General features: G+C 43.8%; 1 protein-coding gene across 1 annotated transcript in view; it reads right to left on the bottom strand.

The window, feature by feature from the left end:
- Positions 1–15,117, bottom strand: part of afg2a (AFG2 AAA ATPase homolog A) — a 100,298-nt gene that overhangs the window by 19,332 nt on the left and 65,849 nt on the right. Inside the window, exon 16 of the mRNA XM_067519505.1 lies at positions 6,125–6,289. Coding sequence (XP_067375606.1) covers positions 6,125–6,289 — 165 coding nt within the window. The remainder of the gene's footprint in view (positions 1–6,124; positions 6,290–15,117) is intronic.

Raw genomic sequence — 15,117 nt, 5'->3', positions numbered from 1 at the left:
TGGCTCACCCAGCTGCCTACTGCATTACTAGTTAGCGTGCCAAGCCAAACATGATGGCTCGGTGCTCTGTCGCAGAGATGGAGAGGAACAGCAACTCTTAACGTCCAAACCAAGGCAGAACACACATTCCTGTTCTATAGGGTTTTCTTTGCCAGAGGATGTGTGGAAGATTATTGGGATGCTGACTGTAAAATAATATGTGCGTCATCTGTAAATTAAAGTCACAGGAATTCAAATCATCCACATTGTTTGGTATGATAATTTCCCTAAAGTACAGATTATTTTAAGGTTTTACGTATTTGTCGAGCACGCACTCCCGATATTTGGTTTAAGCTGTATTTAGAATTCAATTCAACTTTATTCATACAGTGCCAATTCACAACACGGTCATCTCAAGGTACTTGGTTCAGCATCAACAAAGAGTCAGAAATTCAGTGTTAACTTGCAAGAAAAATGTAAAATATTATATATTTAGTATAGTTTTATACACCTACAAGTACACTGACATCCTCCGGTCCCAACATTAAACAGTGACAGGTGAAGTTAATCACATTACAGTGGCACGTGTCGAGGGGCTGGGGGATACATGGGATACAGGCAGCTGGTGAAGATCTTCTGGAAGTGTTGGAAGCAGCACACATGGGCAGTCCTAATGATGTGAATGAGTTTTACGAGGAACAAATTTGGATAGATGATTAGGTCAGAGCATCTTTAAAACAGCAGGTCTTGTGGGTTGTTCCCAGTATGTAGTGGTAAGTACCTACCCAATGTGGTCCAGGGAAGAGCAACCAGTAAACCGGTGAAAAGGTCGGGAGCACCCAAGGCGCACTGATGCACGTGGGGAACGATTACTATTCATCTTTGAAATATAAATTGTTTCGGTTTCTGTGAGTTTCCATTAGTCCAGAGGACATTACTAACGTTATATTGCTGCTTTCCAAAGATTAATGCTTAGTACTGGATCTAGTTTTGGATCAGGTTTAATTATCCTGGTCCGTTCAGCTGTGTTTGGAGAGTATTCCAGGCAGAGGGGGCAGTAATAGTGAATGCTCACGTCCCCATTTCACGCTTAAGCCTCAATTTGCGAACCAGGTTGACAAGGTCTGCTTTAAAAAAAAAAGCTCTTGATCAAGTAAAAAGCCCAGAAACCTATAACTGAAAACTAGACTGAGCAGTTGTTATTAACGTAATTCAAGGCTTTAAAAGCTGTAAACTGTAAAAACTCCAAGGCCTGGGTGATTGAAGAAGAGCAGCAATACAGTACGGTGTCATCAGCATAAAAATGATACAAGGAATTTGAGAGGTTGTCGCACACATTATTAATATGAATTGAGAATAAAATGGGTCCTAGGACCGAGCCCTGTTGCACTCCGTTAGAGACACCTAAGAAGGAGGAGGTAGAACCAACCATTTGCACACACTGTGTTCTATTTGAAAGATAGCCAACAAACCAACAAGTGGCTTGGTCTGACATGCCAATCCTTAATCAGGATTTGATCAAAAGTGTGTGATCAACTGTGTCAAATGCCTTAGAGAGATCAATAAAAAGGGCAACACAATATGTTTTACAATCTAGTGCCTGATTAAGATGATTTAAAAGCTTTAGTGTGGCAGAAACAGTGCTGTGCTGCTTTCCAAAACCAGACTGGAAATTGGATAAAATACTGTTTGGATAAAATACTAACTTTTTTAAAAATGTTTGCGAGAACGCATAATTTAGAAATTTCTCTGTAATTATTTACTTTGGAAGGATCACCTCCTTTTGGCAGAGGAAGTACAAAAGCTGACTTCCAGACTTTGGGAATTTGATTGCAAGCAAGGCTTAAGTAAAAGATGTAGGACAGCGGCTCGGCTATGAAATCTGCAGCCAACTTCAAGAAGAAGGGGTCTAGTTTATCTGGACCAGCTGCCTTTCTGGTATCCAGCTTTTTCAGCGCTCCCTAAACCTAGAAATAGACATGGGAGTAAAGTTAAAAGTGCAAAGATTAGAGCATCTGCTCATTTCCAGAGCTTCAGACTTTAAAATAGAGCTTTTTAGGGTTTAAGGTATCAAGGTAAAAACCTACAGAAATAAAATGTTCTTTAAAATAATTCAACATGGATGATTTATCGGTCAGATTTATACCTTCTTTGACTAAGAAGTTAAGCAGATCATTTGTTGGTAGAGAGTCAGAAGTGGATTTCCCTATTTTCCAAAACTTCTTTGAATCGTTCAGATGCTTTGTCATGTCAGAGAGCTAAAACTCGGACTTGGCTCTCTTTACTAAAGAGGTACATTTATTTCACAGCTGTAGAAAACAGAGCCACTCAACCTCAGAAAATTTTTTTTTCTCACCTGGGACCAGGCAGCATCCATTTCTTTGAGAAGATGACTAATTTCTGGGAAAAACCAGGGAGTGTAAGACCCTTTTACTCTAAATGAACGCAAAGGCGCATGTGAGAGCCTCACTGCAGGCTGAAGAGGGTCTATAACAGCCCGTAATTGTGAGGGATTGATCCTTTGAGAATTCAATTTTCAGGACAAGGATTTCAAATTTATTTGGAATGGACACAGTAGACAGGAGGGATTAAACACGGGATTTATTTTTTATACACCTGTTCTAGGGCAATGACAATGAATGACATTGTAACTCGATATTAAAATGTCTTTGTCTGAGACTTCTTTATTCAGCAAGGTTTCAGAAAGCACAAGGACTTCAGTATCAGTGTATTTATTCCAAATTTTTATTAAATCTAAATTGGGTAGCAGGCTACGAACATTTATATGGATCTGTGAATTCAATGAATAATGTTTTTCTGCAGGGGGCCCGGTTTGGGATGAACATTGCCTGAAAGCAAGAGTAAAAGTAGGACAAGGCATTTCTGTCTAACAATAGATTTTGACATAAACTCATCCACGTTTGCAAGGGAAAGAATAAAAGTACATATTGAGCGAAGCTAATTAAAATGATGAGGATGATTTAAAGCTTGCCCGCAGTGGGACAACTTTATAGTTAAATCAGCGGAAAACGAAGTACAGGATAATGGGCTGGAAAGACCCAGAGCTGGACATGGCACATCGCTGTGTGCACCGCCCCAATTTTGGGGTAAAGATCCAGTGGACCAGAACGGAAATACCAGGAACAGTGCGAGAAGGAGTTTTACTGTTATTGTCTCCATGGATAATTGATCAAATTTAATGAGTTGACAGTGATTTAAGGTGGAGGAGAAGTGGCCCACGCAGAGCCGGACACTTCACCAGCGGCTTTCCGGCAGCTCTGCAGGACGCGGCGCGCTGTAGCTGCGAGACGTCGCAGGTAACAGATAAACGGTCTACTCAACATCCCACAGATCAGGTAGCAGCCCCAGCACGGCAGCTTGTTTTTGGCCCACAGCAGGATAATCCACAGCCCAGCAGTTCCACACGAAGCAGCTGACCTGATGGCTGCTGTCACACCCAGCAGCCATCAGGTCAGCTAGCAGACACCAGTATGGCGGCCAGTCGAATCAGGACACCAACTTAGCCACGGCAACCAGACATGGAGCAACGTGTTAACTCGGCCGTGGCTCAGAGAGGATCATCACCCGGTGAAGCCCAGACGACAGGTTCACGGCATCAGTACAGATAAAACGTGGAAAGAATCCCGCTGAAGCTATATTGCTGTATTGATTATCTGTATTTTTTGTCATTTGTTTTCCAAGAGTTTTGAAAAGACTACAGAAACTGTATGATAGGCCAATAAAAAACAGGTGAAGCCGATAAGATAATAACTAAAAACATACTAAAAATGGTGAGTAAAAAAATGCTGAGACGTGAGCTCACCATAAATAGTTTCATACATACCATAAAAGGTCAATAACGCAAGAAAACTGGATTTTAAAAACACTATTTGCAGTGCAGACACTGCTTTTCTTTTGTTGGAGGCTCGAACATAATCAGCAGCTGGTTTGTCCAATTTGTCGCTCTCCGAGAGATCGACAGTACCAGAGGATCTCATTTATTGTAAACAGCAGGGTTTTGTGTGTGTGTGTGTGTGTGTGTGTGTGTGTGTGTGTGTGTGCTGAGGGGAATAACGTGCAGGTGAAAAACCAATTAGGTCCTTTAAAAAAACAGCAGCATTTTGTTAATGTGTGCAAAAGAAAAAATAAGGGACCTTTCAACTGGAAGCTCCTATCTTTAAATACGGTTAAATACAGAACCCATTACAATGACACGGTGCACATGTCAGCGTCTTGGTGCTTAAACTTCTAACCTTCTGTCTAAAGTCAACGTCTCAAGAGTCACATCCAGTGTGTTTCAACATTCACATGTTTACTCACTTGTTGATTTGTTGCATTTGTCCTTTGCTGCTCTTCACAACGTTACGCGTAGTGTGTTACCGCTCTGTTATCTGTATCCTCTTCTCTGTCAAACTTCCCCTCAGTGAACAGGGAGGCGTAAAGTTTCATCTAATCTAATTTGATCTATAGCGTTGGTATGTAAAATATAATACGTACACAGGTGAGACTGGGCTCTTTTTTTCTCCTCCAAGCATCAACTCTTATCAGCGTGACTGCGGCATGCCTTTGAATTTTTGTGGGGTTTCAAGAACCTCCATGGCAAGTGAATGCAAAACTTCATTCCACAGATGAGACACTATACCAGAAACCCCGATGTCAAACCCAACACCTGATAGCAGGGGGAATTGGTTTCTTGCTGCATACCTCCTCCAGGTGTACGCCTGCCTTAGGCAGCCTTTTTTTTTTTTTTTTGGGTGTGGGGGGCTGCCAGGTGAGGAGTCAGGGCAGAGCTTGTAGGTTCAGGAAATGAGACCCTATGGATAACCTCTGTGTGCCCTCAAGAGAATCAGAAACCAAAAAAACTAAACTCCCACTGTCCTGATCAGAGTTCATTTCAGAACTGATAAACTGTTTTTTATTTTTTATTCTGAAAATTTGCTTTCAAAGAAAAAAAAGTGTCTGTGTGTGTGTGTGTGTGTGTGTGTGGGTGGGTGGGTGGGTGGGGGGGGGGGGGGGGGGGGGGGGGGGGGGTCACAGATGCAAAGAACAAAAATATCTGATGTAGGAAGAACCAGAACTTTGGTGGATAATAGTGTATCTACTTGTTTTAAAAAGCAGGTTTCCTTGTAAGGTGTGGAAGTTTAGATTAAAACAAAGTTGGCTCCTGCAGTCAAACTAAAGAAACGACACATCACAGATTCTTCCGTGTGCAGCCCTACTCACAAACATGTCACTCAGCAAGCACGACTGGGACAACAATGACATCTGTGTTTTCACAGCCTGCCAAAGAAACACTAGCATCTGAAACATTTAAAAATGGGGGTTTGGTGAGCGTGTCAGAAGACCAGCGTCCCATTTCCATCATGTCTTTAGCCGTTTCAATATGTATAGTGTGTATAGATAATGGGAATGTTTTCTCTTTCTGCTGAATGGTGCATTTTGAATGTCAAAAGACAAACACATTTCCACTGACAAAGAACAAGAAAGAGATAGAGAGAGAACCAAATCTCGCACAGAACCCTCTCAAAAGCTCTTATGGTCTGCACATTAATGCAGTAAATAGTGGACAAAGACTAGAATCTCCTCAGGAACTTCGAAGTTATCTGTGTCCTGGAAGACGGCTACACTCTCTCTGCTCGTCCGCAGTGTGAATCATGCGGCAGAGGAGTGCTGAGAGACAAATTTGTCACACAAAGGAGTGTTTGTACGATTACTCCCAGTGTGCTGTGAGATCACGAGGCCGCTATGTGACACAGCGCAGACAGGACACAGACATCATGGAAAGTAACATCACTCGGCAATGCGGCCAAACAGTTTGAGTTTGTTCTTCGTGTGTCGGCAGTAGTCAAAACAGAAAACTGTTTAAATCCTTGGACTGAGCACCAATTGCTCAATGATGCTTATCAGTAAGAGTCACAAACTGTTTTTTAGCATTAGCTCAGAGTAGGAAGTCAAAAAAGTTGGCTGCAGGATTGTTAATCTATTGTTCTACAATCATTTGGAAGAAAAGTAGATTTTTTTTTGGTCTTCTTAAAATAATGAACGCGTTTTTATGGTTTTGAGGCCATCTTTGCTGGTTTGGTGATGTGTTGCTTTTCTGTTCCCTCTGCACTAATTAAAATTATTCCATGAAAACATCACTCACCTCGGCCCCAGAATACTTGTTGGTCTGTGTCACCAGGTCATCGAGAGACACATCTTGGGCTACAGGCATGTTACGGAAATGCAGAGAAAAAATCTCCCGTCTGGTCGGAGCATCTGGAAGAGGCACGTAGACGATTCGGTCGAGGCGGCCTGGACGCATCAGAGCCTTAGGGACAGAAAAAAGACAGTCGGCCTCGGTGTTATCATCAGATTTCGCAAACTGTCAGACGCTCACATCTGTCAGGTTAAGGTTTAAAATTTCACTATTGAGTGTGAGTGAAATCTTCTCTGGCTTGTTTTGTGTAAAACATGCTAATCTCAGCTGACCAACAGGAAATCTTCCTTTCATATCTTTTGCAGCGCTTCCTTTAATCATATCAACATTACAAAGATACCGTCAGGAAATTATAGCATCAACCTTTGACCTTCAACACTTGTTATCTTGGAGACACAAACCGAAACTTACATCTTTCTTGCATTGATTGCACGACTCTTTGGACATGACCATGATCCAACTGGCTACAATTTCAAACTGTGAAATTTTTATTTCCAATTCTGCAAGTGATTTTGGAGACAACGTTGACATTATCAGGTAAACCCTCCACTTGTTAGAGTTCACCTGACCCGCAAACAGTCCTTGAGTACTCGAAGCTGTCGCTGTCTCACTTGTCAGACGTCATTAAGTGGCAGGCACCTCTAAAACACAGGCAGGCAGACGGACTCACAAATACGCACCATCTCCAGTCGTGCTCCTCAACCACACAGTGACAAGCTGTGGCATGTTATAGCGGTGTCGAGTGTGTGATGCATACACAGGGGAATGAAGAATCGATTGGAAATCAAACATCTACTGGAGCTGACGCTTTCATTGGGGTTCTTCTTCCAAGACCCAGTGAGGTTGTAAAGACAGGGGGGACCACTGGAGTTTGGCCAGAAAGGCCACAGCAGGGCTAAACCCTGGCCAAAGGAGACGAGGCAGGAGACACATGCAGACGCAAACCATGCAGGAGGTCACGTCAGGTGTGATCAGTGAAGGCTGGAGTGAACAGACCAGCAGCCTTTGAACTCTTGTTTACACAGTAATCACATGGCTATTCCTCCTACTCTATATGCAACATGCATCTTCCAAACTTGACAACCTCTTTGTCAGATAGGGTACTTAGGCCAAAATTAATGATTTTGTTGAATAATCCTTGGCTCTAAGTAATTTATCAAGCAGAAATACCAAACTTTTCATTGTGCCAGCATCTCAGTGTTACAGATTGGGCATGTATAGTGTAAATGTGGGGTGGGATGCTGGTTTTCTCTATTGTCTTACACTGCATGTCCCTGGATCAGTGATGGTTATTTTGCGATCAAAGGCTTTTTCCAAGGTGCCAATATTTAAGCCACTGAAAAGAGAATGAAAGTAAATGATCTACAATTCTGTACAATTGAGCGAGTAAGAGCCCAGCCACCACATGGACCTTGACATGAGACTGTTTTGTGCCCCCCAGCTCACCCAATGATACTATTGTTGGGGCAGTAACAGATATTGAATGGATATATGGATGGGTGTTACATTTTAAGTCCATATGGTTGCAAAAGGTTGCAAAACTTTTTACCTGCCAATTATTTCCGCTCTTGACAACTACATCTTGATCACTGAGGTCGGAAATACTGGACGCTTTTTCTGCCTTTAATCTTTTGCTTTATTGTTTTCCTGTCTATGTGTATGGAATATGAGAGGATGGAAACATTAGCTGTTACCTGCAGGTAACCACAACAGAGCCATAGCTGACAAAGGACCAATGCATTATGAGAGGAAATGTTCTTGTTTTTCTCTTCTCTACATTCTTTCACACATTTGAGGAGAGGGTCTTGTTGTGGGTGATGAACGATCAGCCTAAAACAGAAAGTTCACTGTGATTCAAAGCAGCCAAAGGATGGCTTCTGGAGAGACCTTCTGGGAGGTGGATGAATGAGAACTGCAGCACTAAACTAAAGTCATAAAGACTTAGAGAACTCGAAAAGATGTGTCTGGCAAAACAACCGCTAAACGGCACACGTGAGACCTAATTGATTGTCAAGATTTTTCCCACCCGTTATCGCAGATTGTGGGTTTGTGTGCGTGCAGGAGATGAGGCAGGCCCAGCGGGGATCTTGCGGCCTATTGGCTGTTTGTCACAGCAGGTTGAGCCAGTTGTGGCAGTGCACATTGCACTATGCAGAGGATGTGCCAGGGACACTTCCTGTGTTGCTCTCCCTGGAAGTATCTTGCGGCTGCATGCCAACACAAACCTGCTGACCCCTGGCTTAATAACTCACACAGACAGACACTCCCACACACAGTGACAAAACAACCCCGGCATGCACGAATGCATGTAAGCACACATAAATGAGGGACGGACTTGGTTGTTTTAATTTCCCATCAAGATTTTTAGTGCCTGCTACATTATCAACAGTTCATTCTCTCCTCTCGCAAAATGGAGACATGCCCATGGCTTCCAGGAGCTCAGGCTTAGGAAAGGTTCCAAAGTGCTCCCAAAAAGCCGAGCCAACCCTCAGCTTTGAGACTGCTAAACTCATCTGACTGCCCTGGAGGGAAAGAAAGGCTCCCCCCCCCTTTCCTCTCAGCAAGAGCAGGGACCCCATCCATCACTTAACAAGATACACTTCCTGTTCGCAAGGGGGGTGGGGGGGTAGGAGGAGGGGGTAGAGGGAGGGAAAAAAAAGAGGAGAAGCTAACGCAGGTCCCCAAAAGACAAATACTTGGCTTAGCATTTTGGGCTTTTTTTGTAACAGCATTACTCCACCTGAAGTCCTGGCACTACTGACAGAAGACCAGAGAAGAAGGAGAGAGGAAAAGAGAAAAGAGAAGGGAGAACAACAAAACAATCCAATGGTTCCAGACAACCCACACGAAAGGAGTACAGGACCAAAACCCCTCAAACAAACAGACAAGTAGCATGGGAGACAACAACCACCATCAACAAAAAGTAGTTGGATAAATTCTCTGTTGTTCTAACATGAGTCTGCATGTGACCTTGTCGCACCACTGACATGCTAGACATCATTACACATGTGCCATTAGTAATTAGAAATGCCCCCTAGGTAAGAAATACCAACTAGCTTTAACTCTTTTCAAGCTGGGTGAATATGCATTGTGGACCACTCTGCGAAGCAGAATCAAACACAGCGCGACAGTGAGGAAGTCTTGAAAAACAACGGCATGAACTGGATCAGTCAAGCTGATCAAAACACAAAGAGAGAAAAACAGAGAGACAGAAAAGAAAGAAGAAAAAAAAAATCTGGTCTCTCTGCGCCAGGTTTCAATGCCGATAACAACAGTAATCATTCCAGGCATTGCACTCCTCCTCAAGAAGTGATTACCCCCTATTGACAGATGACTTCCTATCTTTGAAGGCTGGTACCTCTCCCTAGCCAGTGAGGAATGCTGGGAATTTTCAACATGCAGCATTTTTGCAGAACACATTCTTGGCCAACTTCCATTTGACCCGCTCTGAGCTATGACTACAAACTGTTTACAAATGGACGCCCCCGCAATTCAGATGTTGTATTCAAAGGTGAAGGTCGAGGTGGCAAAGGCCAAAGAGCATATGCGCACTTGTATGCTTGGTTGGAAAGGAAGGAGAGGTGGATTTGTACAGACTGGCAAAGCAGAAAGATAGAGATGGGGAGGATGTGCAGCAGGTTAGTGTGATTAAAGATAAGGATGGAAATGTATTGACAGGTGCCAGGAGTGTGATGGGAAGATGGAAAGAGAACTTTGAAGAGTTGATGAATGAAGAAAATGAAAGAGAACGAAGAGTAGAAGAGGTGACTGGTGTGGAGCAGGAAGTAGCAAAGATTAGTAAGAGTGAAGTGAGGAGGACGTTAAGGAGGATGAAGAGTGGAAAGGCAGTTGGTCCTGATGAATAAACCTGTGGAGGTATGGAAGTGTCTAGGAGAGGTGGCAGTAGAGTTTCTGACTAGTTTGTTTAACAAGAGAGTTAGAGGATGCTGAGGACTGGAGGAGAATGATCGGCTCTGAGCCCCTTCTTGTTTGGACAGGCTGACAGATGAGGTTAGACCGGAATCTCCATGGACTATGATGTTTGCAGATGACATTTGGATTTGTAGTGAGAGCAGGGAGCAGGTGGAGGAAAATCTAGAGAGGTGGAGGTCTGCTCTGGAAAACAGAGGAATGAAGCTTAGCCGCAGCAAGACAGAATACATGTGTGTGAATGAGAGCGACCCAGGTGGAACGGTGAGGTTACAGGGAGCAGAGGTGAAGAAAGTGCAGGACTTTAAGTACTTAGGGTCAACGGTTCAGAGCAACGGAGAGTGTGGAAAAGAGAGGAGAGACCGCAAGGAGATTGGAACAGGTGGAGAAAAGTGTCAGGTGTGTTGTGTGATAAAAGAGTATCAGCGAGAATGAAAGGAAAGATGTTCAAGACGGTGGTGAGACCAGCGATGTTGTTCGGCTTAGAGAGAGTGGCACTAAAGAAAAGAAAGGAGGCAGAGCTGGAGGTAGCAGAGCTTAAGATGTTGAGGTTCTCTTTGGGAGCGACGAGGATGGACAGGATCAGGAATGAGGACATCAGAGGGACAGCTCATGTTAGATGTTTTGGAGATAAAGTCAGAGAGATCAGATTGAGGTGGTTTGAACATGTTCAGAGGAGAAACTGAATATATCGATAGAAGGATGCTGAGGTTGGAGCTGCCAGGCAGGAGGTCTAGAGGAAGACCAAAGAGGAGATTTATGGATGCAGTGAGAGAGGTTGGTGTGAGAGAAGAGGATGCAGAGGACAGTGTTAGATGGAGGCTCAATATTTGCTGTGGCGACTCCTGAAAGGATACAGCCGAAAAGAAAATAGAAGATTCTTAGACAGGGAGAAGGTAGATCAGGTGGGCTTCATTGTTCAAACTCCTTTCAGATCAAATGAAAAATGAAAGGACAGAATGAGCTCATGATGCCAAACATGAGCAGTAAGTTCTTCTCTGCACATGTGGTGAAATCAAGTTATTTTTGTTGGTGCTATTTCCAATATGCAGCATAATAGCAGGCTGTCAGGGTGACTAAGTGGCTTGCCTGAGGACACATGTGTTGACTTTGTTCCTCGCCTGAAGGCATTTGCTGTACACCTATCAGCCACAACAATAACACCACCTGGTGTTGAGGGGGACGGGTTGAGCTGGCAAATACATTGGCCATGATGGGGATGTGTCAGAACACACACAAATTCATGCATGGCAGCTTGCTGCTTATGGCGCTGTTGTTGTTGCAGACGGGTCACAGTGCTCACGCTGAGCCCCTGTCCACCATCGTGTGGTGTTGCTGTTGCGGCTGATTGATGTACGTAGTTTGGCAACCTGTCAGACTACAATCCTCAGACACCTCAGTGAGTCACTGACTCAGAGAAGGGCCACCCTGGATTTAGGCTCATCACACACCAAACAGAAAAATGCAAACGGTGCAATGGTAAAGCTCAAAGAGAGGCCGTAGAGTTCAGATTGGGAATTTCAAAAAAGGACAATGACTAAGTGATGGCAAATGTTGGCTATTGTCAGATTAACACAGATGCTCTTGGAATCATAGTACTTCTGACAGCAGGCTTGCTGGTAAATGTGTGCACGTTTTTTTGCAGCTTCAGGTGGATGAGGCTGCAGGCTTTTACATCTTCAGGTACTTTCTGGGGCCAAACCATTCGCTTGAGCTGATCCAGAGTTGGATTTTGTGAACTGCACCTGGATCTGACGGCAGCCTCACACCAAACTTTTCAGACAAAGCTCTAAAAGTGTGCGACATCAGAGAGTAGAAAACAGGCCATCAACCCTGCTATTTTTCAGTCCTTTCAAATCCCACAAAGACTTGTAGCTAAAGCAGAATTACACTGTCTACTGAGGAGTTTTGCACACCACATCTTTCTAAAAAGATGACATAATTTTGGCCGAGTCAGTGCTGTGCTCAGAGGCACACTGGACCTGCTTTGTGTCAGCCCTAATTTTGATGTGGGAGAGGATCAGAGGAGGAACAAAGTGGGGGGAAAGAGAGAGTAAATCAGAGAGAGTGACGGGGAAGAGAGAGAGAGAGAGAGAGAGAGAGAGAGAGAGTGTTGGCAACCACTCAAAAACATGAGAGGCTTTCACTCTGGATTTTACCCTTGAGTCAAACTTGCATCCGGCAGGCGAGGCCACCGTGTCCAACCACCAAATAACTCTGGTGCTGTTAACCCCTTAGTGTCCCACATAAAGCAGGAAGTCAAGAAGTCAAGGGTAGTTTTAAAGTATGCATTAGTGTGAGCAACAGGTTGATCTTTGCTCATAGAAAATTCTGTTTACAAATTGCATCTCCACATATTTGCAGCATATTTCCCGCGAGAGATTACAGTGCACAAGAAAGGTCACAATGCAGGAAATGTCAAACAAATAGGTCTATTTTTGGAAAAGCATCTAACCGGATTTCAATCTTCCCTGAATATACAGTACATCTGAAATGCTTTCATTTTATCAACCGGGAAGGCCTGTAAAGCTCTGTGCTCCGCAAATAAAGTTCACTATGATTCACCAACTCCAACATTGTTATCTGTGACAGCACTGTACTTACCAAAGTAACTTAATGTTTCTGTGTTCCCAGGTCCCAGCGTGAGTCAGCACTTCACTCTGAATAGCAAGTAGTGCTGACTGAGTGATCCCAAAAATAAGATTGTAATGCAAAACTAGGCTGTGTATGTTTTTTTACTGCACTGTGATAACCTTAAAATGTTATAGTTAGTATGCGGGGCCCTGAAGGAATCTGACTTCAAAACTGGGGAGATGACAGAGGTGTGGGTCGGTGTGTATATGCGAGGGTGTGTATGCACATCGTCTTCACCAACTTGCTCTCTATGGATTTAGTTTTTTTCCCCCTCTGACTTCCCTGTATCAAAATATTTGTCTGGTTCTAGCTGAAAAACTCCTCCAGATGAAGTCACCTGGAGGAGTTTTTCATCATTAGCGGTTCAGATGATGTCATCTGGAGGAGCTCTGGAAAAGCAGGTCGGCTATGATTACAAACACTAAGGTGTGAGCAACAAGATGATATAGTCTGAACTGAAGGTTCCTCCAAGTGATGTCATCTGGAGGTGTTTAATGCGTTTATTTACACGTACTACCCAAACTACAACCGAAAGAAGCACATTCAAAATCAAAGATATCCGTTAAGTTATGAGAAAATTAAAAGCAACACCTGCTTTACCTTTTAAACTGTGAGTGTGTGTGTGTGTGTGTGTGTGTGTGTGATAAAGGCCACGATATGGAGACCAGGTGAAGCAGCTGAGTGCAGCAGCTGTGTTGCTCTCCTTATGGGGCTTGGGTGGAGGGCGATTCCACCCCAACAGCTGCCCTAGGGGGATGCAATAAAGTCCCTCAATCTGTCAAAACAACCCAGACACCTCTACAACGATAAAAATGACCACTACTTGTTTGAAATATGTAGCCCGAGTACGTGCATGTCTGAATCTAAAATTGCCCGAAGGTGTGAATGTGAGCGTGACAGGTTGTCTGTCTGTGTATGTCTCTCTGTGGCTCTGCGGTAGACGGGTGACCTGTCCAGGGTGACCCACGCCTCTCGCCCGATGACAGCTGGGATAGGCTCCACCCCCGCCGTGACCCAAATAGATGGACGTGCATGTCTGGCAAACTTCCCGCATCGGAGGGGAAGAAACAAAACACAGCAAAAGAAAAAAAAAAACAAGGTGAAGACAAGCAGAGGAAATTAGGCAGAAGTCATGTTGAAATGTCAAGTCAGTGGAGCACAAAATAAAAAAAAGCCGTAAAGCAGTTGCAATAAAAATACACGTATGCTTGCTTTATAAAAGTCTGTTTCCTGTGAGCTGTCCACAGTTTGCACTTTCAATCTACAGGGCCTTGCATTTGGTGTAAACTCGCAAAGTCTGGTTTCCATACTCTGCTCCAAAGCATGTGGGCACCCTCCAAACTCCCAGGCCAAATCAACTGTTGTGTTTCCTGCAAAAAAGCTTGTCTGGTTCTTTTTTTTCATTTCTGTCATCAATTACTCTGAACTTTCAGCAACACTATCACCTCATCATTACCTCCCCCCCCCCCCAGAGCAGTTGTATTCTTCTGGTATGCACACTTCTTAAGCACAAGAATGCACGACTTTGGGGTGAAGAAGTGTGAGAGGGCCTCTGAATTTATCCTAACAGTCACACTCCAACAACAAGCACATCTAATCAATGGCATGTGTATGTGCCTGAGAACTTTGGAGGGAAAAAAAAGTTCACAGTTGTGTATTACGAGCTCTACTGTGGCACTAAAATGTGTTTTTCCCACTAATACAGAGCTTAATATCTTACAGAGACATATAGAGTTGTGTGAATGGATACACACAAACTACCTCCTGCACACACATACACCCACCCCCCCCCCCAGAGACAGACTGCAGGTGCCAGGCCCACCTCAGGGTCCCTGCCGGGCTCTCGTTAGGGCTGGTGCCATTCAGGCGGCTCCTAACACGCAACCCTGAGTGCTTTGTGTTTTTCTGACAGCCCTTGTCATCCTATTCGTTTGTGGTGGAGAGAAAAAAAAGAAAGAAAAGACGAGGACTTCAAGCATTATTACTTTGAAGAATTTGACAGAGCCACAAGGCCGAGGGTCACACTTTGTACCGAAGGTAAAATGTACTTGTATCTTGCACATATGGCACTTTTAAAGAACTATGCCACTGGTAATGCCATAACCAGAACTCATGCAATTCTCCCTCCAAGCGATATTATAATTTGCGTGCTCTACTACTGACCACCAGGCCCCCCTGAAAGGCTGTAGAATGAGGAACGAAAAAAAAAAAAAGTTCACAAAGATCACTTCTGCAGTGAACTATCCTAGCATCAATGAAAATCAAGACCAGCATAACCAACGCCACCATTTTCACCTGTACTCTTATCACCACCTCTGTTATCTCTATAACAGTCTTTATTTACCTTCATCAATGTCATCATCAGGTCCAGGTCA

The sequence above is a fragment of the Channa argus genome, chromosome 10 (assembly GCF_033026475.1).
Source record: "Channa argus isolate prfri chromosome 10, Channa argus male v1.0, whole genome shotgun sequence".
Classification (NCBI taxonomy): domain Eukaryota; kingdom Metazoa; phylum Chordata; class Actinopteri; order Anabantiformes; family Channidae; genus Channa; species Channa argus.
Note: the sequence above shows the minus strand (reverse complement) of the source record. Positions and strands in the feature narration are given on the sequence as shown.